Source organism: Passer montanus, unplaced genomic scaffold (genome assembly GCF_014805655.1).
Source record: "Passer montanus isolate IOZ18808 unplaced genomic scaffold, ASM1480565v1 scaffold32, whole genome shotgun sequence".
Taxonomy (NCBI): Eukaryota; Metazoa; Chordata; class Aves; order Passeriformes; family Passeridae; genus Passer; species Passer montanus.
The window spans coordinates 9,127,357-9,152,475 of record NW_024367930.1 but is presented as its reverse complement, the minus strand read 5'-3'; the positions used below and the strand labels follow the sequence as shown (position 1 = coordinate 9,152,475).

The window sequence follows — 25,119 nt, the reverse complement described above, 5'->3', positions numbered from 1 at the left end:
TCTTGACAGAAAATGGAGTGTCCTTGAGGTATTGGAAAAACTGCTGCTTGCTTTTTTTCAAATATGCTTCACCAGGTGGAAGGGGGATAATCCTACTAGTCACTATCAATGACTGTTTCATTCTGCAGAAGAATCTTCTTTTCTCACACTTCATGCAGAAGCATAGATTGTAACACAAAACCCCCACTCCTTACACTTTTTTCACCCTTCCCTTTCATTTTGAAATGGGATTTGGGAACATAATGGGTTTAACTGGTGTATCTATTTGGTTTTTAAACAAAACAAATCTCAACCTCTCTTTTAATGCACAGGAAGTGTATTTCAATTCTAAACATAATTATTGAATAAAGTCTTCCATTTTTGGAACTATCCAGACTTTATTTGTACCTGAATGCAGGCGAATTGAGAAATGCACAGGAAGTGTATTTCAATTCTAAACATAATTATTGAATACAGTCTTCCAGATTTTGGAACTATCCAGACTTTTATTTGTACCTGAATGCAGGTGAATTGAGAGGCAAAGCAAGTAAACAGCTTTACAGTACAACCCATCTTAAAGGAAATTAAGGAACATATGTACTGCTGTATCAAGTGATTATTCTGTTTCTCTTTCCTCAGTTGCCTATTATTATGGTGGTTGCTTTCTCCATGTGCATTATTTGTTTGCTAATGGCTGGTAAGTCACTATTGAGTTTAATTTTATAAAACTGGCTTATTTCTCTGTGAACTTTGTGCAAATGGTTACCAGTAACTGTTCAGTGTAGAATTGCTTCTCAGCCATTCTAAAAGGTGCTTGAACATGGCTCTGGAGATTGAAGCCTAGCACTGTATCATTAGTGTGGAAGAAACTGAGATGCTATTGAAAATAATATGAAAACTCATGTAGAAGTCAATTAAGGGACAGTTAATTATCTGCAAATTTAGATGCACCTTGGTAGACCTGTAGCTTTATTGTAGGCTGGATGAAGCCCCAGAGGAATATCTGTCTAATTTGGGCAGAAAGACAATTCAGAGCTGTCAGATACAGGCATAAGCCTGGTTGTGATGGATTTCCCTTTAATCTAAATCTGTGCTGGGAGTGGTGAAGGTTTTTGCCTTCTGCTTTTGCCTTGAATTTTCGAACATTGTTTCCAGTAGAGTTCTTGACTGACTTCCATAGATCTCTATTCAATGTATTCCAAGAACTGTGTAGCAAATGCAAATATTCCAAGGTAAGGAAACAGAAAAAGATCTGTGAAAGACTTCTGATTTCATTTGACAACAAATCTCTGAGGGAGAGCTTGAAATATTTGCATTTTTCCTAAAGTAAAACTCTCTGCTAATTGGAGATAATGAGCTAAAACTTCTATCTGACTCTTCTCAGGTGATACATGGACTGAGACACTGGCCTATGTGCTTTTCTGGGGAAGTGCCAGCTTTGGAACTTTTGCTATCATCCTTTACAACGGCAAAGATTTCGTAGATGCACCCAAGCTGGTCCAGAAGGAGAAGATGGACTGAATTTGTGTGTGTGGAAAGCGGCTTGGTACTGAGGATTCTTCAAGCCACACTTGGAGTCTCTACTGACCTGCTTTCCACACCAAAAAATGCTCTTATGAACATTGTTCCTTGGCAGTGGGGGGGGTCAGGGGTAAGGAAACAGTGTCCTGTGGTGGTGGTAGCTTTCAACTGAGACCTGACTTGACAGTCTTAGTTGCAATGGTCTTTGGAATATTGCATTAGTGGACAGGGCTCCACCCTTACTGGGGTAATGCAAAGACAAAAGCCAGCTTTTTGGTGTCTGGAATGTTTTGGAACTTAAGTGAACTGCTTAAGCTCATGCTCCACCTGGGTTGTTCCAGCTGGTTTTTTGGCCTTGACAGGAGAGAGCTTTGACGCTGTTCGTGTCTCAAAGTACCCAAATGTTGAAGCATTATTAATGGAACATCTGATAGGCATCTCTGAACAAATATGGCTTCTTACCAATAAAAAGTCTTGGTCCAGACTTACAGCTGGATAATGTTTGTTGTGATAAAGTCTGTGTTAAGGAGTCCTTCGTGCATATTTGTGTGTGGATTCTTTTCACTAAATATGAAAGATTTTTGAATCCTAATGCTATTCTAAAATGAGGTTTTTGTCCTGTCTTGTTTATCTAGAACTGATGCAATATTCTGCTAATCATTGTTTGGGTGAAAGGGCAGTGTAATTGGATGTTCCTGAAGTTGCAAATGTCTTGCACTGTTTCAATACTACAGTCTCCATATGAAAATCCAGTAGTTAGCGAGTTAAAATGTAGAATTTTCTTTCTGAAGATGTAAACAAAATCAAAGAATGTAAAAGTCCTTTGCAGTGTTTATTCAACCTTCCTTATGCTAAAGTTCCAAAGTACTCCATTACTTTAAGAATGGGTCACAACCTAAAAGATCAACTTCATATTGTTTTGCTAGTCAGCTGCTTCTATCCTTGGTTATGTTGAAATAATTTATGAAAGAGGGAATAACAGCCTGAGAAGAAAGCAGTAAGTGTAAACTCAGTGTTTCTACTTGGGAGCAGCAGCTTGCTTTTCATGCATGATACTGTAACACACTCTTTTAAGAAAAAAAAGGAGAAAAAAAAACTGCAGACTAATTTGTGCTGGTTAATGTGTGTCTTTAAATTTAGTGCTTCCAAGCTGTATAAAAATAAGGACCAATTTTAATCTATTTTGTCACTTGTTTTATAAGGTTTGTTCAAAACCAGACATGGAACTTGCTTGAGGCGCTGTGCATTGTTTAATATTTCCTGTAAGTACAGCTGTATATTCAGATTGCGAGTATAAAATTTAAGTGGGGGGGAAGGGACAAACATGTAGAATACTACTAGGGCTAGCACAGGTGTCACTGTTGAAGCTAGAACACAAAACACTGATACTCCAGTGTTCCCTTGTGTTATGACTGAAAATATGTACAGATTCTTCCTTTTTTGTTGTTTTTTTTTTTTTCCTTTTGCAACTGTTCATTTTAACCTTGAATGTTTCTGGAGGCCTCTCTGGGTTTTGTGTAAACATGACCTATTCATGAGCACTAGTACTTGCAAGGCATCCATTTGCTTCTAGATGCTGTAATGGAAAAATACCAGTTGGTGGCTAACTGGAAAATCCTCCTAACTTAAAATTTTCAAAGATGAACTCCCTCATGGGCACAAAGTACAAGAACATCATAGACTCAATATTTGAAAGCAGTGGTTCTGGTGGCTCACTGGCAGGTGGAGTTTGAAACTTGGCTCAGTTGTCTTGCAGTCTGGAACTAAGTTGCTGCACCTTTGGTGAAGAACTTGTTGCAGCAAAAACCAAACTTGAATTGCTAATATAAAAGGTTTGTAAGAGGTAGAATAACGTAGGTTTTAGAAGTTGGAAGGCACCCGTGTTTCAGTGCTTTGCAAAGAGTCTGTATTTCTAAAATCACAAATGGTGTACTACTCTTAAATGACAATAAAATGTTCAGCTTTTCTAGATGAGCTGTCTGCAGTGCATTTTGTGCTTTGGAGCAGTGTCCCCAAATGTTCCTTAGGAGCTGTTTCACGCCTGAGGGCTGCTTCAGTTCTGTGTGTGCTGGGTGCAGGTGGGGATCATGCCTCAGACAGGGCTGATCTCGGGCAGTGCCTGCTGTCACTCTGCACTCTGGGCTGTTCCTCTCCTCAGCCACGGCTGGCTCTCTGTCAGGAGCACCTGTGGCTGGAGTGCTGCATCCCCACTGTCACCTCTGCTCAGCGCCGATGGCTCTTTGCCTCTCTCCTCACAAGGGCAGCCTCTTACTGGCCATACCAATAAGTGAAAATTGAAAATTCAAGGTGTTTTCTTCCTTTCCCTTTTACCCTCACTAGGTGAAGAGACTGACGCACAGAGAGAAATTTCTTGCTATTACAGTCCTGGATCCTGAAGCTGTATCATTTTTCACAATAAATTGGTGCTTTACAGGTTCTAGGCCTTGGATTTTTTCCTATTTGTAAAGATCAAAGCAGGTTTAAAACAAAGTAGTCTTTTTTTCTTTCCTAACATACATTTTTAACTAAGGAAGGCATGCTGGTAGTTGAAAAACCTTACAAAAAGCCAGTCTTTCGTAGACCAAGTCCCTTCACTTCTATTCCCATCTCCTTCTTTTTCCCCCATCCCTCTTTTCCATCCCCTCACCTTTTCCCGCCCTCTCCCCCACGGGCGGGGCCGGGCGCTGCCGGCGGGTCCGCCCGCCCGCCAGGAGCGGGAGCGGCCCGGGATGGGCCCGGCGGGAGCGGCCCGGGATGGGCCGGGCCGGGCGGGGACCCCGCCGGGCCGGGCCGCGCTCCCGCCCCGGGGCCTGCGCGGATCCCTCAGCAAAGCCCCATGCTCCTGTGTGCAGGGAAAGCCCCGGAGTGCGTTGGCGTTGCCTTCCCGGGATTGTACCGGTTTTTAAAATGGTTCCTCCTTGGAACAGTAATGGCCGTTTCGCCTGGAAGTAGATGCTGGATGCGGCAGTGTGTCAGTCGAGCGTCCCAGCTCCCGGTGGCTGGGCAGGACGTGCAGTGTGTCCTGAATATCCCAGCAGAATCCCTGAGCGCCGCCTTTGGGAGCTCGGGACGCGGAGCCGCGGGGTGCTGCCTGTCCAACCCCTACGGCTTTATGTGGAAGTCAACGGGTTTGGTTTTTTAAAAATGCATCTTTAATTCCCAGGTTTCTGATGAAGCTGAGCCATGAGACTGTGACCATTGAGCTGAAGAATGGGACGCAGGTGCATGGAACGATCACAGGTACGGGAGGATGGCAGGATGCAGCAAAATGCTCCCCGGAGCCTTTCGACGGACCACTGGCAGTCGCGGATTGAATGAGATTCTTGTCCCGTGCTCCCTCTTGCGGGGACCGGCACAGGGAAATACGGGAGATGGGCTTTGTAATCCATAGCTTTGTGTGCAAGCGCGAGGTGTGTTGGTGTTGCAAAAGCGTCTGGATATTGTCGGGAATTGCCGGGAACAGTGGGGAGCTGTGACCAGCCGGCTCTCCATAGGCAGCCTTGGGAATTTCAGTGGGTCGCGGATTGTCTTTGATGTGCAGTAGTGGGTGAGTGCATCCGTGGTCAGAGATTTGTTTTAAGGTTCTGCTGGGAGCTGTGAATTCGCTGTAGCACTGGGAGCCTCTGAGCCCAGCTGCAGCTTTGTCTGGAAGGAAGCATTCCAAACCTGGCTCGGTGGTCTCTTACAATTTTAGTTGCACAGTCACAGAGTCACAAAATGGTTTGGATTGGAAGACACAGTAAAGATTATCCAGTTCTACCCCCTGCCATGGGCAGGGACACCTTCCAGTAGACCAGGTTGCTCAAAGCCCCATCCAGCCTGGCCTGGAACACTGCCAGGGATGGGGCATCCACAGCTTCTCTGGGCAGCCTTTTCCAGCTGATGTGGTCTTAAATTGGTTAAATTCTGCAGGTAGACTAAAAGATAAAGTTAATTATTTCTGTTGAGCACATTTTTTGCTAAGGCAAGTCTAGATGGAAAGGCAGATTTGCATGTGGGATGGGGCATCCACAGCTTCTCTGGGCAACCTTTTCCAGCTGATGTGGTCTTAAATTGGTTAAATTCTGCAGGTAGACTAAAAGATAAAGTTAATTATTTCTGTTGATTTTTTGTTAAGGCAAGTCTAGATGGAAATGCGTATTTGCATGCGTTTGATTGTGTGAGAGGTGGGTTTGAAAAGGCAGAGCTGGCTGTGGGATACAGGGCACGGAGGAATCCTGGCCAGGAGAATCTGCTCCCCTGCTGCTGCCAGAGGTCTGTCCTGTGGGTTTGTGGGGTTCCTGATTAGCAGGTGCTGCTTTGTGTCACTGAGCTGAAGGTTGCAGGGAATTCTGCAGGGTTCATTACGTGGCCCTCACATACCAAAACACATGCAAGCCATTTTGTTTGCTTTAGTAACCTCAGTGAGGGACGTTGCTCTGAGGGTGTTCCTGTGAGCTATCAGGTAGGATGTAGGTGGGGCACGGTGTGTTTAATGAGGCAAACCCTCCCGGCTGCGCTGAGGAAGCTGCTGCATCTCCCTGAATTCTCCTGCAGGCGGCTTTCAGAAGCCCTTCTGCCCAGGCACTCTTGATAAAAAAAATACACACCTCTTGTTAAGTTTGGATTTTATTCCGGGGGATTGCTGAGATGATGTTTTGGCCAGCAGCAGTCTGTGGGGCTTTGGCAGAGTCAGAGCTGGCATTGTTTTGCAGCCAGGTCCATCAGCTTTGATTAAGAGCTGAGGGAGCCACCTTGGAGCCCGATTGCAGCACGCTCTGCTGAACCCAGCCAGGTGGGAGCAAACCCTGCTGGGCTCCTCACCCCGCTGCTCTTTCAGGCTTAATTGTGGAGCAAAGCCTCTCTCATTTTCTGGCAAGAATCTGAAAAACATTGCACAATGTCCTCTTCCTCCAGCTCCAGGGCAGGAGCAGGGATGAAGGGGCAGGTTTTGTGTAATGCCCCTCACACCAGCCAAGGGAGTGGTCAGGTGGAGCTGTGTAAAAGCCTTGTAAAAGGGAGGGGGAGAGGACAGAAAAATAAAATCACTGTCATTTTGATCTTCGTAGCTGGAGATCAGATCCCACCTAAAGCTCTGGATATGCAAAATAAAAACTTTGGGTTTTTTTAATTGCTCCTCATGGCTGTTACACAGTACATGGATCCAGCTGAGATGTTTTTTCCAGTTTGGAATGATGCATAACACAGCATAGTGTGCACAGTGCTGATTCCATACAATTCTTCTGTACTGGCTGTTCTCAGAGTTTGTAACCACAGTTGTTGTTCCTTGCAGTGGGGTATTTTATGTACTTTCACAGAGAATTCACTCTGGTGTTGAATGTATTTTATCAGAAGATAAATGTTGCTTTTGTGGTTGGATTTGCCTAAGGTTTACAGGAAAAGGAAATTACCCAGGTTATTCTTTCTCCTCCAAGGGTTGTTTTACTTCTTTTTAAAGGACTAAAGAGTAGTATTAGCCTTCTGTAATGAGCAGTAGTTTATTGTTGTTCAGAGGAGTTATTTTAACCATTTACAAAGCAGCTATTGCCAGGACCTGGATAAAGATTTGTAACCATGAGGAGCTAAAGGCCTCTCATGGTAACTGGCATGATTCAAGAGAGAAAAGAGATGTAGTTTCATTCTGTGACAGGCTGCAGTAATTCATGAGTGGTAGAAGGAGGTGTTGATGAACAGGGTAAGTCTCATTTCATGTGTGTGCTTTAAAAAAGGCAAGAAGAGACCTTATCCCTGAACGAGGCTTGTGTTGTTTCAGGAGTGGATGTCAGTATGAACACGCATCTGAAAGCAGTGAAAATGACCCTGAAGAACAGAGAGCCTGTGCAGCTGGAGACGCTGAGCATTCGAGGGAACAACATCCGCTACTTCATTCTGCCAGACAGTTTGCCTCTGGATACTTTGCTAGTGGATGTTGAACCAAAAGTAAAATCCAAGAAAAGAGAAGCAGGTGAGTTTGTGCTTTCCTAGTCTGTATTTGTTCTGCCTTTGTGTGCATTTTAGTGCTGTGAGTCTGAAGGTGTCTGATTTGAGTTTGTCAACATTGCATTTGGCATGGAATTCCTTTGTCACTGATGGTTTGACACGGCACTGGCTCAGTCTGCCTTGCCCACCTCCTTGGCATCTGCAGAGCTTCATTCGCATGAGGTTGTGTTACGGCTTTTCATGCATCTGTTTTTAAAAATGTAAATGTTTATCAGCTTGAATAACCTGAGTCTTACAGTTGGCACCCAAAGAGATTTACATTTCCTCTTCTCCAGGTGTCTGTGTTTTCTCAGTTTGCACAGGGAGCTTCACACAGATAACAAGTGCAGGACCGTATCTGAAATGGTGTTAAATGGTTCACTGAAATTTGGTGGGGGATAAAAATTGTATCTATGGACTTGAGAGACCTGAGAACCTGAGGGAATTGAGGCTGTATCTCCAGCTTTGGTTCCCAATAGTGTTCCAGTCTCAGCTCTTCTGCTCTCGCTGGAAATATGTTTTCAAAGTGCTGCTGAATAAAAATCCTTTTTCTTAGAAGCCTGACAGTACAGACTGTAACTCAAATTCAATCCACACTACTGAAGATGAGTCTCTAGTAAATCCCAGGAAATCAGCAGCAGTATATATTTTCCCCAGCAGTTAATCTGTGTGTTTTAAAAACAGTGAGCTGTAAGTGAAAGCTAATTGTGCTCTACAGTCATGTTGTACCGTTTCTCCTGTAATTAGTGTTGAAGTGTGTGGGCGTGCAGGGTGTTCTGCATGGGTGAAGAACCTCAGCTGTGCAGCGCTGAGTGTGAGCGCTGCAGCTGCTGCCTTGATAGGGAATAAGGATGAAGCTCCCAGAGGGGCTCTGCTCCTCTCAGGTTCATTAAAAACAATCTGACCACACAGAGAAATGAGTGTGGTTGCATTGCTTTCTTGATGAACCTCGCGTCGTGGTGTGAATGAAAGCATCCCTACCTGGTGTCAGCTTTGGGGAAAGCAGCCCTGATAGCTCCAGTTACCTCCATTTGATGCTCCCTGCGTCCCCAGTGTGCAGAAGCACTCTCAGACCAAAGCTGTGCTGTGCTTTGCCTTAATCCATAAATGCCTTTGGCCTTCAGAAGGGTAAGACCTTTGATTCTGTCCTTAGCAAATGTCAGGAAAGGGGAGGACACTGGCTGGGGCATATGTGCCACACGTGCCTTGGGTCCAAGCATGCTGGCACTTGGTGAGCACAGCTACCTGCTGATGCTGCCATCCTCCAGCTGGGGTGATGCTTCCAAGGATTCTACAGGGTCACTGTATTACCAGCAATACAGTGACACCTTGCTTAAGTCAGATTTGTCCTGTGTCTCTGCTCCTTCTGTCTTCTTGGAATTTCTAACCTGCATCCCAGAGTTACTGTCACAGCCTGCTCCTTGAGTGCGGGTGCCAGCAGGTGTCTCTTAGAGAGCCACCAGCTTCCACAGTTTTCAGTATCTTTTTGAGCCCTGCACTCACAAACACATTTGAAATGAAGCAATCATCTGAAGTTTGCGGAGTGTCCTTGCAGTCTGGTGAGTCACATTTCTTTGGGATAGAGAGATGCAAAGGCACATTGTCACCTTATGGATCATATGACATTCAGGAGTTGCTTGTGGCCTGCACTGTCCTATGTTCTGTCTTCCCTTTAAAATTAAATAGCAGTAATTAAAACTGGGAGCACACAGTCAAGACCTTTGCCTTAGAATCACATCTGCAATTGGCAGAGGCATCACTGAGACCAGTAGGAGCTGTTGGATGCTGGGATCATTTCAAAATGCTGACCTTCCACATGGTGCCTGAGACAAGGATGTCAAAATTTGTATTTCTCTCTAAAAAATTAGACTGTATATATATATATATATATATAAAAGAAAGGAATGCTGGTTTCCTGTCAGAGTACCCAGTCATTTGTGAGCAGCCAACTATTTTATGCCCATGTTTTCTGCAGTGAAGCCAAGGACAGATAGTATGTGGAAGTTGGATACTGGAAGAACTAACACAAAAGATGAAAATGTTGCCTGAAACTTACTGACCATTAACAGCCTTAATACCTAACATAATGTCTTATCACAGGGAAGCAGTGTGGTGGTTATGCTCAATACAGAATGTTTTAATCAAAAAGAGAGTATTCCTCAGTCTCATTTTATTTTCTCTTTTTCTTTTACCTGCCAAGTTGCTGGAAGAGGCCGTGGAAGAGGCCGTGGCAGAGGCCGAGGTCGTGGAAGAGGAAGAGGAGGCCCAAGACGATAACTTCTCATCATATTCTGGGCATTTTCTGGGCAATTCTGGGCAACTACCATATTCTAGTCAATTTCAGGTTTATTTTGTACAGGTCTTGTTTATGGTATCGGTTTTTAATAAACTGAAATGTGAAAAGGTGTCTTTCCTTTGTTAGCAAAGCCTGGGGAGGGAGGCAGGTGTGTCCTGTTTCTAGGGCTGTTGCAGACTACCCCGATCTTGGTTGTCACTGTCGAGATTTTGCCCACCCCTGGGGGCTGTAAATTCCTCTTGCTTTTTGTGCCCCAGAACAAGAGACTTGTGTTGTGCTTTAACAGTGTTAAATTAATTAATCCCTCTTTTCTAAGGCACTTGCCATCTTCTAATGGTTCCATAGTTAAGACACTGTATTAAGAACCCCTGTCCTGTGAGCATCTCTAATACTGTTCTTCAGAGCAACCTTTTCTAAAGTTCATAGATATAATTTTAATGGTTTTTATTACATGAAGCTTGCAATTTAAACATGTTGCTTTCTTTATAAAACATTTACATACATGGGAAATTAACCAGGTCCACGGAACTGCTGGATTGTTACATCTGATGATTAAAGAATACCTGGATATGAACTTTGTCAAAGCTAATTGTATGGCATACTGTTGTTTGGGTGGGGCTCGTAAAGCAGCTTTATCACAGATCTCTTCTAGTGTACTTAAAGTACATCACTAGAAAATACAAAGTACAGCACAGTTGCATGCTGGAATTGGAAGCTTACTTCTGGAGGTGGCAGAACTTGTGCAGCTCACACATATGTGTGCATATATATATAGATACATACATATATAAATATATATATTCACTGCTCTGCTGGACACAAGTATAAAAGAAGCAGTGTTGGCCACATTTTCTCCCAGTGCCATCCTGCTGATTACTCCCAGGTAGGAAAGCAATTGTCACATTCTCACTGCCAGGCTTCCAAGAGTTTCACCTGTTTATGAAATACATGTCATTTCAAACAATGAGTATGCTTGAGTGTCTTGAATGGTTTGTGGGCATTTGCTGGTAAATTGGTGCAGGAACATGCTTGGTTATTCATGTTTCCACACAGGCAGTGCTACAACAGTGGAAAATAATCACCTAATATGTAATGGGCTGATGTGCTGGTTAATTTGTGCTAGCTGGCATTTTGTGAGCTGCTCTTCTTCTCACCTCTTACAGAGGGTTTAAAGCTTCATCTTGTTACAGAAGAGCTTTTTTTCCCCAAACCATTGTGGAACCTCCCAAGAGCACTTTTTGGTCAATATAGCACCCACCATTCTCAACTCTATAAGTAGCTGCTACAAATAATGGTTGCTGCTGTCTTCCAGAAGTGCCCAGTCACTGGTGACGGGGGTAAGGTCCTCCCAAATCCAGCTGTCAGCTTTCATGCAACAGTTGAAACTCGTTCCCTCTTCATTCTCTTCCTTATAAAAGTCATTAGTGCTCCCAGGGGTATGCACATGGTGGATGAGGCCACCAGCAGCCCGATCACGGCCAGGGCATAGCCTGGGTAATCCTTGGTCACCAGCTGCCCCTGCAGGGGAGAAAAGCAGTGTTGGGTCTGTGAGATCTGTCCCAGAGTCGGGCCAGGAGCAAAGCTGTGTGTATGGATCTAAGCAGGACCTCTGAGAAGCATTTCCAGTCTGTGGCAGCCCACAGCTGCCCTCGGTGTTCTCTGCCCAACCACACACACTGAAAACTGACAAGAACAGAGCTGCTGACAACAGGAGTGGGGGAAACTTCTGCAAGTTTTGGTAAAGAGCAGATTTTGGCTTGATTTGTGTTTCTTAATGAGGTGGCTGGGCCCTGACCTCTGTCAGGGCTCTGTTCCTTTCCTGGAGCCTGTGGGCTCATGCTGACACCCAGTCAACAGGCCAGGCCTGCCTGGAGTCCTAAATTGGCCATGACATGAAAACAATTACGAGCTTTGTTCCTGCATGATGGAAACATTTCCACAAAATGTTACGAAACCAGTGATTACTTATCCATTAGTAATTGCTCTGTGATCACAGCACAATCCAGTATTTGGAAAGTGTTCTGGGCATGAAGAAAAATGTATATGGAAATGATGAAAACTACTTATTCCAGCAGCTTAAAGTACCACTAATTTTGTTCAAAGTAAGTACACTTTAAAAGTAGAGGGTTTTAAGTGTGTTTTTAAAGATGATATTTGGGTCTTCAATATGAAAGGAAATTCTATGAAGCGTTGATTAAGAATCATAGAGGGAAATGAGTTGATTTTACAGAATCATTGCATCACCACCAAGTCAAGTTTTCCCTGGTTTTCCTTTTCACAAAATTAAAGGATGGCCCTGACTCCAGCTCCTCACTCCCAGAAGGCCATTTCATGGAACAGTGTAGTTAGGAAAGAAGCTTGTATTATGGCAGGAATTAAGGAAGGTTTAAAACAGAAAAAAGCCCAAACCCAAAACTCTTACCTGTGTGGCGTCCCATGCTTGGTATTGCAATGTTCCTGTGAGGATATAGTCGGTGAGGTAAAAAATAAATAGGCTTATAATAAGCAGTGGACTAACAAAAGCCCACATAATTTTCCAATACCAGTTTGGCTTGCTTCCCATCATGGTGTAAAGGTCTTTCTCAAATCTGTTCAAAAGAAAACCAAACATTTTTGTGAAGAAAACCAAACGTGTATTTTTGAGACTGGTTACAGACACTCTATGAATACCTTGTTCTGAGTTACTTCAAAAACCACCTACAGAACGAAGTATGTCACATGAGAAAGGGGAGTACAGTTGTCCACAAATGAGCAGAGAATTGTTGTCTGAAAAGCTGGCTCACAGAGTCACCGTGAGGAGGAAATCAAGAAAGACAGTGAGGCTTCCAAGAGAATCCCAAACTGCAGAGAGTAGCTAGAAATAGGTACAGCAAGAGAGTCCTGCCTGAAGCATAAGCTCAGGCTGTTACTGGTGTCAGCTGACAGGAGAAGGAATGATGCTGAAGTACTGTGGAGAAAACAGCTGGGTGTATGTAGCTGAGTTCTCAGTGCTGTTACCTGACTGTCTTTGAGGAACACTGACACTGGGAATGGTACCTAAAATCTCACAGGAGACCTGGATCTGACTCAAAGGCTTTGAACTCATCAGGGAGGAAATACCCACATATGTGCCTGGACACCCTCTGTGCTGGCAGACTAACAAAGAAATGCTGAAGCCTTTCATTTCAGCTATTTTCAAACGCATTTGCTGTTCAAAACTTCAGATTCCAGAGCTCCCTTTTACCCACAAGGATTGACTTGGGAGACAAACAATGTGCGACAAGGCCCCAGAGGGGGTCTGCAGGGCAGGGGAGACCCTTGCCCTTGCTGATCCTACAGCACAGGAGAAACATTTTTCCCAAGGCAGTACTTTTATTCCTGGGCCGTGGCTGCTCCCCCAGCTGTCACACTATGAAGGAAGCAGGGCTCCAGCTTTTACCTCCTTATCCCATAGATGTAACACACAGCGATGGTTTCCACCAGCACGATGAGCAGCAGCGAGAGGGTGGCTGCGTAGTCATTGAAGATGTCAAACCAGTAATTTCCAGCCTCCATGGTGAAGATCAGGCCAATTATACAATTCATGAAACACACAACACCTGTGTGGATAAAACATGGATCCTGCCATTACACCTGGAAGTTTGTGTAGGGAAAATGTCACACTTCTTGTGACTAACAAGCTGGTGGGATTTCTGCTGAGCAGCTCTCTCTGAGGAGAAGGATTTTCTTTTCCCCTGTGGAAAAGACCTGCCCCTTTGCATGTGTGACTGTCATTAAACTGCTGCTCCTTAGACCTGCACAGTCACAGCACATCACCCCAGACATGGCCAAGACAGTCAAGTCTTAGCTACAGCCTTGTCACACATGCATGCAGCATCTGCCGCTGGGCATCCAGCTGAAACAAGTTTTAAGGTAGGACAACTGATTTCCATGCCCAGACAGGAGCACATATTTCTTTTGACCAACGGCTGAGGTGGTTCACAGGTGGGATACTGGTGATGTGACTGAACAGCTACTTGCTGCAACTATATTGCCATTTGTACCCTCCCTTTGAGCTTCACCAGTCAGGAGACACAAGTCTGAAGGAGCTGGGGTGTGTTGGGAAGCCTGGAAATACACAGCCACGACTGCCCTGGTGCTTTGGGAGCTCCCAAGGGAAAGGGCTGCACAGGATGGGCAGGATTTCACAAGGGCAGGCACACCCTTCCAGCAGCATGTTTGCTATTCCCTGCTCCACCCGAGGTCAGAGAGTGGAGTGGCACTTCACTCAACAGCAGGGGACACCACAGCTGCTGCACACACACACCCCCGTGCTCGCCGTGTGGCCTGGCTGCAGCCTGGCAGGTGCTTACCCGAGATCACCTCCTTGGGAAAGCGGGAGGCAATGACCCTGCTGTCGGTCAGCGGTGTGAGGATGGCAGCCGTGTTCCCCAGCATGCTGCCGATGCCCAGCATCAGCAGCATGAAGAAGTAGAGCACAGAGTACAGCTGGGGCACCTCCATGTTTTTGATCGCTTCCGAATAGACTATAAATGCCAGTCCCGTCCCCTGGACAGCCTGATGGAGACAAGGGGACAAAACTGAGTTGCAGGCAGCTCCTCAGCTCAATAAAGGACATAAGACAAAAGAGAGTGACTCTGTGTCTTGACAATGTACACCTGAGGTGTGGCTTTGCACAGCAGAGGTTGGTGAGATCTTCACTGGTTCATCCCAACTGCATGGACACTGGATGCTAATGACCCAAGCGAGCCCCTGTCCCATCCTGAGGTGTAGAAATGACCCCCAGCCCTGGCCAGGCAGCTCCTGGGCTCACATGGAGTGGCTGGGGTCACTGGGAGCAAAGGAGACACCACAAAGTGGCAACTCACCGTGTCTAGCTCAGCCTCCAAGCTGCAGTTTTTAATCTGTGGTGCTAATTGGGCATATTCCTGTGGGTGAGTGGCCATGAGGTAATCTTTCATCTCATTGAGGTTGTCTGCTGTTAAAGAGCCTTCCTCCAGGTCAAAAGCATTCAGCAGCAGCAGGATCACCCTGGGAAGGATTACAAGAATTTAATGGCTTTCAGGCCCAGGGCACCTCATCCCTTTTCCCCATCAGCCTCATGGGGATGCTTTGCTGCTCCCAAGGCTTCAGTGTCCCTGGGTGAGAGCAGCACTTCCAGCACAGTGTCAGGATATGGCAACCTTGTGCTCATTTGTGCCTTGGAGGGAGCAGCTCCTGTGCCCACACTGCTGCTCCCAGGCAGCTATCTTGGGTGCTGGCCAGTGCTGGCTGGCGTCTCTTCCCCTTTGCCCTGCGGTCTCACGTCCACACCCCACCAACTTTAAAGTCTTTTGTCAACAAGCGAGGACTAGCAGCTTGGTTTCCTCTCTGATCAACAGATGGATTGAAAGCTCTAAAAATATGAGTAGATGTGTAACTGCCGTGGGCCCTGTGCCAGGGACTGCACGCAAGCTTGCAGCTACAGGACACAATCCTGCAGGCTGCTGGGCACTTGCGTGGCATCACAGCCAAGGGAGCTGAACTCGTGGAACTTAAGGACTTAGCCTTAAAAAAGAGGATCTGAACATCACTGCATTTATTAATAAGCTCTCCCACACTCCCTGGAGCATGGGCCATGACAAGAACACAGGGGAAAGTGCCTCTGTGACTTGCCCAGGCAAACTCACCCTCTTGACCAGGTCTGTGCCTGGAAGCAGCACCCAGCTGTGAAAAGGCAAAGAGCTCTGACCCTTTATCTCAGGCTTCATCGCTTTGAATAGCTCCTTTAGCTTTATTAGAGCAGTATCAGCTCTGCTCTTGGGGCAGCGCTGGCAGGGCTGCGTGTGTTATTTATTTACCTTCCCCTTCATGTGCCCCAGAACAGCGTGCAGTGGAAAACCAGTGAAACAGCATCAGCTCTGCTCTTGGGGCAGCGCTGGCAGGGCTGCGTGTGTTATTTATTTACCTCCCCCTTCATGTGCCCCAGAACAGCAGCGGAAAACCAGTGCAACAGCGGGCTCTTACTTGTTGATACAGCTCTCATAGTTAAAGGTCGCCTTGAAGCCGTAGATGGAGAAAGTGACAATGCTGGCAAATACGGAGGTGGTGCTGTTGATGAGGGACACGATGATGGCGTGTCTCTGGCAGTTGTTGGAGGGCTCGTTGTAGCTGGCAAAGGCGATGAGGCTGCCGAAGCCAAGGCCCAGCGAGAAGAAGATCTGCGTGGCAGCGCTGATCCAGGTCTTGGGGTTGGACAGCTGCTCCAGCTGCAAAGGCCAGACGAGAGAGCCAGACCATGAGGTTCCTCTAAGTGCCCAGCCCTGCCCCTTGCAGCCTGCAGGGATGGGCCCTCTGTGCATTCATTACAGGTCAGGGGTGTTTTTGGGCAGGGTTACTGCTCTGACTGAAAGCAGTAGGTTATGCTAATGGGAAGGTCTTTTTCTGCAGGAAAAAGCAAGCAGCTTATGGGCACCATGGCATCTCCAGCCATTCCCAGCTGAGGTTTCCAGCTGCCAGACCTATGTTACTGCAGCAAAAATTCAGTATAAAAAAAAAGGAAGACCAAGACCTTTTAAAAACTTATGTGCCCAGTAACTGATAATGCTTCCTGAAAAATTCAATACAGTTTTTTCTGTACCTTTGGTGTGAACATGTAGATGAGCCCATTCACAGCTCCATGAAGTGTTAATCCTCTGATGAGGTATATGATGAGAACACAGTATGGCAAAGAGGCTGTCACATAGACGACCTGGGGAAAGAAGGTAAAGACCTTGGTTTAAAGAATATGTAAGACAAAGCTAATCTGCTATGTCAGTCTCACTTTACATAAATAATTTCCATTAATGTGTTTGTTATCCTGTATTAATCTTTAAAGAAATATTATCAGACAAATCTAATTTTAGATTTACATTTTAGGGAAACAAGTTTTTAATAATCCTGAAGACCTGCACTACTACTCCAAGTGTCTTCTCTTAGAATGGAAATCAAACAAAAATCTAAAATATTTGCAGCAGTTGCAAACTGGGTTCTACACCATTTGGTGGCATAACACCAGTTCACAACCATCCATCAAAAACTCATTAGGCAAAGGTGATCATCACATGATCATCACCATGATGTTTGCTCTACAAGGAAGACAAGCAGAGCTTATAAAAGGTCAAAATCAAACTTGAATTTAACCAAATTGTATCAAAATTTAATTGAATCACTTGCAGCAAGTTTAAGAGGTTATTCCTAGTTTACAGTCTCTTGGCTTTCTGTATTCGGCTAAGACGATTTGGGGATTACAGCCCTCAGCTTGCTGCTTAATACAGGCTCAGCCAGGACATTGGGGTTTTTCTCCCACTTCCTCATAACTTCTGCTGTGAATAAAAAGCAAGCAAAACATGTCCAGTAGATGTCTTGTTTTTCTTGCAAAGACCAAGGAACAGAGGCCTCCTGACACGGCTCTGCTGGGACAGACGGCTTTCCTCACGGCCAGCAGCCTGACAGCTCCATGAGAGAGAGCTGGCTGTATTTAAAGGGCTTCCCTGGATTATTTTTTCAGTATCATTCAACGTGTTGATTGATCCTGCTTCAGCTGCGACTCGGCAGGGCGGCAGAGCCCGGTGCTGCGGGGGGATGCCGTGACCCCAAGGGGCAGCAGCCATTCCTCGGCGGGCTCACCTTGCCGGTGGAGGCGGTGCCGCGGAGGATGCAGAGGTAAACCACGAGCCAGGCCAGCGTCAGGCACAGCGCCTGCTCCCACTGCACGCTGCCGCTGGCCTCCAGCGACGGCGAGATGTTCAGCGTCTGGCGGTACCAGAAGTACTGCGTGGAGGATGTCTTCTCGCACTCCTCCTCATAGCCCGTGCGGTTGCTGTTGATGGGGCAGGTGGCCCATGGCAGGGGGTCCTGGGGGAAGGGCCCTGGAGTGAGTGCGGCTGCCGGCATGGCAGGGAGAGCCGAGGTGCCGCTGGGGAACAGGAGGGCGATGGCAAGGGCGGCTTTCTGCCGGGGCTTGCTTCTCTCTGCATGGTGCTGCCGGGGCTGGGGATGACCCTCTCCCCTGGGGATGAGCTCTTTTCACAATCTCCCTTGGCCCCGAAGAACTGATGCTTTCTGATCCGCTCCCCTGGGATGACCCTTTCTGAAACCCCTACCCGAGGACAGAGCAGCTCTGTCCCTCTTCCTTGGGGATGACCAGACTGATTCTCTTCCCAAGGACTGAGCCTCTTTAACCCTCCCCCCTGGACATGACAGTCTCCAAGCCTCTGCTGTGGGACCAAACCCCTTCCTGACATCAGAGAGTCCCATCCCAGGATGCAGGACACCCTGGCACCGAGGCACATGTGACCAAGGCATCACAAACCTGGCCTTGACCTGAATTACATGGTGAGGAGAAGACAACAGCCAATGTCTCTGGAAGGACCCACGGAGGAGGACATCACTGCCTGACTTTTCCCTCCAGCAAAGCCCAGGGTTTCTGAAGCTTTTGACACCCCTCCACCTCCCCACTCCCAGCTGACAAAGCCATGCAACATCCAGCAACAATGAAAAGCCACAGTGACCCTCCGCAGCCACAGCAGGGCCAAGCTGGGCGCTGGGAGCCCACAGACCTGGAAGGAGTGGAAGAGGTACCAGAAGGCCCAGGCGTTTATCACGTTGTAGTACATGGAGAGGAAGAAGGAGACGACAACACTGGCAACTCCTGTGGGTATGGAGAGAGACACTTGGTCAGCAGAAAACCCCAAAATGCCCAGGGCTCCACAGCATCTGTGGGATGCAGGAGCAGCACCTCCATGGCTGACACAGGAGAGGCTTTGTCCCTGCACAGCCATGTCCTGTGTCACTGTAGTCACTGTCTCTGTAGTCACTGTCTCCTCCTCCCACCAGGACTATCCTGACCTGGATTTGATACTCTAGGCCGTGAGGAATGAATGTTCAATGTATAATTTAAAAAAAAAAAGTGCTTATGCAAATTAATGATAGCTTAGGTTTTCAGGGTAATTTAATGCCCCAAAATGCCCAGGGCTCCACAGCATCTGTGGGATGCAGGAGCAGCACCTCCATGGCTGACACAGGAGAGGCTTTGTCCCTGCACAGCCATGTGCAAGGGCATGTCCCTGTCACTGTAGTCACTGCCTCCTCCTCCTCCCACCAGGACTATCCTGACCTGGATTTGATACTCTAGGCCGTGAGGAATGACTATTCAATGTACAATTTTTTTTTTTAAGTGTGCTTATGCAAATTAATGATATCTTGGGTTTTCAGGGTAATTTAATAACATAAAAATGTAGCTAAGAGTGGACATTGGTAAATGGTAGACTGGAACAGTAGAAATAAAGGCACCATTTTATCACTCATGTTGAGCTTCTTGGGAAGGTGCTCTTGGGGCCAAAGCCCAATGTAAGCAGCCCCAAGGGCTGCATTAGCACTGGCCTCCACAACATGATTTTGGCAGTCTGCCTGAGAGCAGGGGAACTCACACCTCTGAATCCAGGCCCAACACAGCAGCCCCAGTGCCCAACAAGGGGCCCAACAAGGGACAGGATAAAAGCATGCCGTGAGGTGTCTGGCTTTGCTCAGCCTGGTGAGACCCAGTAAAACCTGAGCTCCCACCTGGGTCTTTTCTGAAAGACAAAGCTCTCCAATCTAAAATCACCTACGTTCCCTGCATGCTGGAAAATAAAGATGGAAACTGAGACCATACCAACACCACAGAGGTAGGGACTTATTATTTTCCAGGCGCCGATGCTGCCCTGCCGCATACGCTGCCCCACGGCCAGCTCCAGGTACAGCAGCGGCATCCCCTCGGCAATCAGCATGATGAGGTACGGGATCAGAAAGCCACCTGTGAGAACAAACCCAAGAGCCAGCCTTCAGCAGGTCAGCAGCAAGATTAACACCACTTGGCCCTGTTTGTGCTCAAGTCATGCTGTCAGTGTCCCAGGGGCTGGCTGGGTCTGGGTCCTGGTCCTGTCCAGGTACCTGGAGTACTGATGGCACGGCCCAATCCTGAAAGACATCTCACAGAGGTTTCAGGCAGCGTCCCAGAGGCTGGTGGGCACTGACTCTCTGGGAATTTTCCGCAGGAACTTGGCAGGGCTGGAATTTCTGCTGTTAAACTGTGTTGGTTGGCACTGCTGTGTGGCAGCCCTGCCCAGATGCATTCGGGCGGTTTGAGCAATGCTGGGGGCTGGGGCTGTTAAAGGGTAACCAACCACCTGCCAAACCTTGTAACCAATAAAGAGACAAAGAGGATGAGGGAAAGATTTACTTCAGTGTGGGGTGTTCTGCTGCACAGCCAAAGTGCTCAAAGAAAAGGTAACAGCAACATCTGTGTCAGAGAGTTTTGAGTTGCATATTAAAGTTTGGCCTTGCTTAAAAATAGAAAACAAACAACCAAAAAACCAAACTAAAAAGCTCCCAAATTCCCATGCTGAGCCCACAAACACCAACAAATGAATGAAGGCTTTTCCCCCAGGGCCTTTCCTCCCAGCCTGGGAGCAGACCCTGGAACACAGGCATTGAGTCTCCTGCATGGGGCACTCTTCCCTGCTTTCCTGCACATGGAGAGACATAGAGATGCTCCTGTAGAAGAAGAACAGCAGGAATGGAAGGTTGACAGCAAGGAAAGGAAAAGGACCTTCCCTCCTGGCAACCAGGATGTGCTTTGGCTTAAATTTCTGCTGGAAAAAAATAAAATCCTTGTATTTGACCTGGGGCTCACTTCAGAAAGAGCTGCTGACTGAGTCAAAAGCTGGATTTTTGTGAAGGCTTCCCTGCTTCCCTTTTTACAGCAAGCCAAAATATTTACGTAAATATCTCTTATTTAGGATTTAATCTGTGGCATTAACATTCCTTGCAATGGGCTCTGTGCAGCGCTGTGGAGGAACGAACTCCATGCAGCGACTGAGGCAAAGACCTGGAAATAAACACAGAGCAATAATCCGGTTTATTCTGGGAATTAATTTCCCACCTCCCAGCTCTCTTGTTATTAACAACCCCTTTGTTAGTCTGTTAGATAACTTCCTATGCCGCAAGGGAGCTGTCGGAGGTTTAAGAGCTCCCGCAGCCGCCCTGTGCCGGTGGGGTGCGAGCTGCCCCAGCAGCCCCCGAGGGAGCCCTGCCATGTACCGCAGGGGAATCAGCATTAGGCCCTGGCAAAGGTTTTCCACCCTCCCAGCAGCGCGGCCGCGTGTTTGGCATTGACCGTGCCAACTGGCAAGGAGGAGAAATGCCTTCAGGCTTGTTCTTCACCCCAGTGTCCCCCCGCAGCTGGGGGTGCCAGTGCTAAGCCCCTGCCCCTTGCTCTGCATCCTGTTTGCACGCAGGTCTTGCTCCTAGTGCTGCTCTTCCCAGAGAGGAGAACAGAAAGTCTCACTCAAGTGACACCGGGCAGCCGACAGACCCGCTCCTGGGCAGCTGTGAGTCAGCTCCACTCAATCCCCGCTCATCGGCTCCGGGCGTTGCTGCCTGCAAAAACCAGCCCCGGGCCAGATCCCTGTCGCTGGCAAAACGTGCGGAGTGTGCCCTGGCTCTGCCCAAGGCACCGGGCTTGGCCAGTGGCACCCTCGCCCCTGCTCAGGCTTCTGCCTGGTGCCCAGGGGCTTCCCGGCGCAGGGCTGAGCGCTGCTGAGCACCAGCCCCGCTGCAGCCCCGGCCCGGCCGCTGAGGGACAGGAGCTGCGCCTACGAGGTTTGAATGCGCCCCGCTCTGCTCAGGCCCTGCTCTCAGCAGGAAAGCAAGGAGAAGGAGCAGAACAAAGGAAACTGCTGATGAACAGAATGACAGGTTACAAAGTCTGCAAACACTCAGGTTACAAATACTCAGTATCATCCGCGATAAGGGCTCTATTGCTGGGCAGGACAGGGACTGGCTCCGTGCTTTACTACAAGGAAGACACCAAACAAGCTGGCATCCCCCTAATTAATCCCAGTGCCTGACATATCCAGCTTTTGAGTTCCTGAAACCATGTTCTGTATGCATGGGTTTTGTGAACCCCTGGAAAGCCACAAAATCCTCTTTAAGAGGGCAGTGGATAAAACAATTAAGAAAAGCAAAACGTCCTGTCAGGAGTTTTAATTTCACAGTGGAAAGAGCTGCCTTTCCACCACTCCATAAGTGGTGAAGAGAAAAATAATGGAAAAACAAGCTTTTTAGAAAATTCTAGGGTGTATCATAGAATAGTTTGAGTTGGAAGGCACCTTTTAAAGATCATCTAGTCCAAAGCCCTTGCAATGAGCAGGGAAGCTTATTTAAGCTTCTATTCAGGTTAACCAAATTTCCAGTTTTGGTTACATTTCAGAGAATTTTCACCACAATACACATGGCTGGTTAAAAGAATGACACAAAGCCCCCAAAATGTCAGAGTTTTGGTGTCCTTCAGGATGTCTGCCATGATGGGCTGCTAGTGAACTGATCATGTGCAGTTTGACTGTACAGAAACACAGTTTAAGCTTTGTGCTAGAGTTCAGTGTCAGATATGAAGCCTTTACCCTTAAAGCATGTGGAGGGGAATACACACAAAATTATTGCACATCTATCATTTCTGCTATCTGAACTGTCTAAGAAAGCTTCAGCCACTGCAGCATCTATCTTCTACTGACACTTCACCCACAATATTATCTGGATTTTTCTGACCTGATCCCACAGGATAGCTCTGATGCAGTCTCAGCACTGAGATGGCTTTTCAAACAGCAGCATGAACCAACTGCTACCACCATAAGTGCATTCAGAAGTAAGCTACAAGCCAACAAAACAAGCATAAAAGAAAAAAGCTGTTTAACATCTCAGTGTTTCTTCCTGAAAGGAGGAAAAGGCAGAAGGAGAACAGAAGCAGATGAGGCAGATGCTCATCATGTCCCTTAATGCAAGATTGAGAAAGGTCCCCAGCTATATCAACAGATGAAGTATGAAGCAGTAAAAATCTTGGTTTTCTTATAGAGAGCCTGTTTCTAAAGATTCTTCAAAACTGTGGCAGCTGTATACTAGAGGAGATTATTAATAGTGGTCTTTCATTGATCTAATTAACTGACTTTTGATTTCTAAGGAAGAACAGCTGTGGCTCATATATGCCACAAATATCATCTTCCTTTAGTTTGGACCCAGGAGGAGGAAAAACTTTCAAAGAGGGTTTTGAGGTCTTTTTTGTTGGTTTATTTATTTTTGGAGGACAAATCAATTTATTCCTTCTTTCCAAAGATTCCTGGGAGGCTTTAGATATGGAACTCCTGTTGATTAAGGCATTTCAGCCAACATCAAGGCAGATTTGCAGCTAAGTTATCATCTCCTAAAGTAAGGCTTTGTATAAAAGACAAGGTATTAATGACAGGTACTTGAAATAATACAGCTGATCTTTAAGTTAAATCAGTATAATCACATCCTCTTCTCAATATTTTCTAAGTCCCCATAGGCAAATGTACAAGAACATTAACCAGTTTCTGACGCCTTCAAAGTGATTCAGTGGGGCAAAAATATAATAAATGAATACTATGTGGATCTATACCTCTCTATCTCAGTATTCTTAGAAAACATGGACTTTCCCACTGTTTCATTGCACTTACAGGAAACAAATGCTACTATACTGGGCAGCTGTCAGGTAAAAGCCAAATGCTAAAGAATACATAAAATAAAGCCACAAGAAAACAGATTGCACAACAATAGATGGACTTTCCCATTGTTTCATTGCACTTACAGGAAACAAATGCTACTATACTGGGCAGCTGTCAGGTAAAAGCCAAATGCTAAATACATAAAATAAAGCCACAATAAAACAGATTGCACAACAATAAAAAGCCAGACCTCCTCTCTGCCCTGGACCTTGCTGGGTGGACAAAGCATGAACACAGACAATATACTTTTGCACTTAAAGCTTGCCCCACTCCTCCTCGAGGGAAGCAAGAAAATGTAAACCACACTTACCTCCTCCGTACATCTGACATAAGTATGGAAACCTCCACACATTTCCCAGCCCCACAGCATAGGAAATGCAGGCAAAAACAAACTGCAGGGGATTGTCCCATAAGGGTCGGGATTTCTCCATTGCTTTCTTGCAGGCAGAGGTTCCTGCAGAGCCTCCTGCCTTCACTCCCTCAGGTACTCTGCCAACCGTGCCTCACGCTCCACGCCAGTCCGGCTCGGAGGGGAGGGAAAGGCGGAGGAGCTACGCTTGCCAATTCCTATCAAGCTTTTTAATTACTAATCTTATTAACAGGCACATACTGAAATAGGAATGCTGGTAAATAGATTATAGACACACACAGAACTATAAAATTGGTACTTTGGGTGAATAGCTGCTTGGGTTTTGACTGGCATTTCTGGGAAGGATGTGAGCTGGGGATTTTTATTGACTCACATACCAACTTGAAGCTGTGAGGAAATAACATTGGGGCTGCAGTTTGGTTTTGGAAATGGGACACCCCTTCCCCACAGGACTCCCTTCCTACCGAGTGGCATGAGGCACCAGCTTGAATTTCATTGCACAGAAGAGGGGTTCTTACACAATTAGGACTGCATTTAGAGACTGTCAGTGCTTTTAGGGTAAGAATAAACAGAATCCTCAGACATCCTATCACTGTGCCCTGGTGCTCACCACAACCAACCCAGCAGACTCCCCAGCTCCAAAAGTGGCCTTGAAACAGTCCTATCAGCCCCACAGGTCCCCATCCTGGTGCACACTTGACAACACTCAAGTTTGACCCTCCTGGAATAATGCTTTCCCTCTACATACTCTGCATGTGTGTGACAGTGTGAAACAACCAGTCTCTTTTCACTCACCTTCATGCTCAAACCCCACTGCTGCAGGTGCACTTTTCTGAGGGGTTGCTGTTTTAAAATACTTTCAAGCAGTAGGGACCAAACACAAAGGCCAGTGGAAAAAGGTGTCTGTGACCATTGTGGAGGCAGAAGGATCTAGGGGGCCTTTGGGTCATCTGAAGGCACACTGAGGTGCCATGTCTGAACATGAACCCTGTGTGTTTGGGCTCCTGCCAAGGTACACTTTGAGCTCAACCACTTTGGACAGGTCTCTCATGAAGGAGGCTGCCAGCAGTGTCTGCAGCAATAAAAAGTAGCTGAGCAACTCCAGGGACTCAGCTTCCTTCCTCTGTTTAAATGGTTTTTTTCCAGGGCACCTTTCAGAATAATTTTACAAGTATGACTCAGCTCAGCTGCTGTCAGTGTCATTCCTCCAGCACCAGGAATTTGGTCCCAGCCAGTTCTGGGTGTGCTGCTCCAGCATCCCACTGGGCACTGGCCGAGCCAAAGCCTCCAGCTGTGGGTATGGGTGAGAACTCCAACCCTGGGGCCTCTGGACAGGAGCCTGAACTGCAGAGTGTGTAATGCAGTGCTGCTGAGGCCAGCAGCAGCACTCAGGTGGACCTGCTGACCAGCCACCTCTGTTACCAAAGTCACAAAGAGGG

At 46.8% G+C, this 25,119-nt stretch overlaps 3 protein-coding genes across 5 annotated transcripts in view; 2 read left to right on the top strand and 1 right to left on the bottom strand.

The window, feature by feature from the left end:
* Positions 1 to 3,471, top strand: part of SACM1L (SAC1 like phosphatidylinositide phosphatase) — a 29,806-nt gene extending 26,335 nt beyond the window's left edge. For both annotated transcript variants that reach the window (XM_039715116.1, XM_039715118.1), the window contains 2 exons: positions 619 to 676; positions 1,364 to 3,471. In XM_039715116.1, the coding sequence (XP_039571050.1) occupies positions 619 to 676; positions 1,364 to 1,500 (195 nt within the window). In that variant the 3' untranslated portion in view covers positions 1,501 to 3,471. The remainder of the gene's footprint in view (positions 1 to 618; positions 677 to 1,363) is intronic.
* Positions 3,472 to 4,585: 1,114 nt separating this feature from the next.
* SNRPD1 (small nuclear ribonucleoprotein D1 polypeptide) lies at positions 4,586 to 10,328 on the top strand. The gene is made up of 3 exons (XM_039715039.1): positions 4,586 to 4,740; positions 7,253 to 7,444; positions 9,659 to 10,328. The coding sequence occupies exons 1-3, from the start codon at positions 4,671 to 4,673 to the stop codon at positions 9,733 to 9,735; spliced, it is 339 nt and encodes a 112-aa protein (XP_039570973.1). The 5' UTR covers positions 4,586 to 4,670; the 3' UTR covers positions 9,736 to 10,328.
* Positions 10,329 to 10,672: 344 nt separating this feature from the next.
* On the bottom strand, positions 10,673 to 23,822 carry SLC6A20 (solute carrier family 6 member 20). Of its 2 annotated transcripts, none has more exons than XM_039715029.1 (11): positions 23,621 to 23,822; positions 19,407 to 19,547; positions 18,313 to 18,404; positions 17,381 to 17,608; positions 16,353 to 16,463; positions 15,740 to 15,981; positions 14,602 to 14,764; positions 14,086 to 14,290; positions 13,173 to 13,332; positions 12,177 to 12,342; positions 10,673 to 11,272 (listed from the first exon to the last, which is right to left on the bottom strand). In XM_039715029.1, exons 1-11 carry the CDS (start codon positions 23,739 to 23,741, stop codon positions 11,123 to 11,125), a joined length of 1,779 nt encoding a protein of 592 aa, XP_039570963.1. In that variant the 5' UTR covers positions 23,742 to 23,822; the 3' UTR covers positions 10,673 to 11,122. The 2 variants fall into 2 exon arrangements, with proteins under 2 accessions (XP_039570963.1, XP_039570964.1); XM_039715030.1 differs by lacking the exon at positions 23,621 to 23,822 and adding an exon at positions 19,685 to 23,298.
* Positions 23,823 to 25,119: the final 1,297 nt, after the last annotated feature.

Excerpts from the sequence above, each read along its gene's own strand:
- SNRPD1 (XM_039715039.1), top strand. The coding sequence starts at position 4,671 with ATGAAGCTGAGCCATGAGACTGTGACCATTGAGCTGAAGAATGGGACG. Across the intron at positions 4,741-7,252 it reads GGTGCATGGAACGATCACAG|GAGTGGATGTCAGTATGAAC; the intron begins GTACGGGAGGAT and ends GTGTTGTTTCAG. Across the intron at positions 7,445-9,658 it reads ATCCAAGAAAAGAGAAGCAG|TTGCTGGAAGAGGCCGTGGA; the intron begins GTGAGTTTGTGC and ends TTACCTGCCAAG.
- SLC6A20 (XM_039715029.1), bottom strand. The coding sequence starts at position 23,741 with ATGGAGAAATCCCGACCCTTATGGGACAATCCCCTGCAGTTTGTTTTT. Across the intron at positions 14,765-15,739 it reads TATGAGAGCTGTATCAACAA|GGTGATCCTGCTGCTGCTGA; the intron begins GTAAGAGCCCGC and ends AATCCTTCCCAG. Across the intron at positions 14,291-14,601 it reads TGGAGGCTGAGCTAGACACG|GCTGTCCAGGGGACGGGACT; the intron begins GTGAGTTGCCAC and ends TGTCTCCATCAG.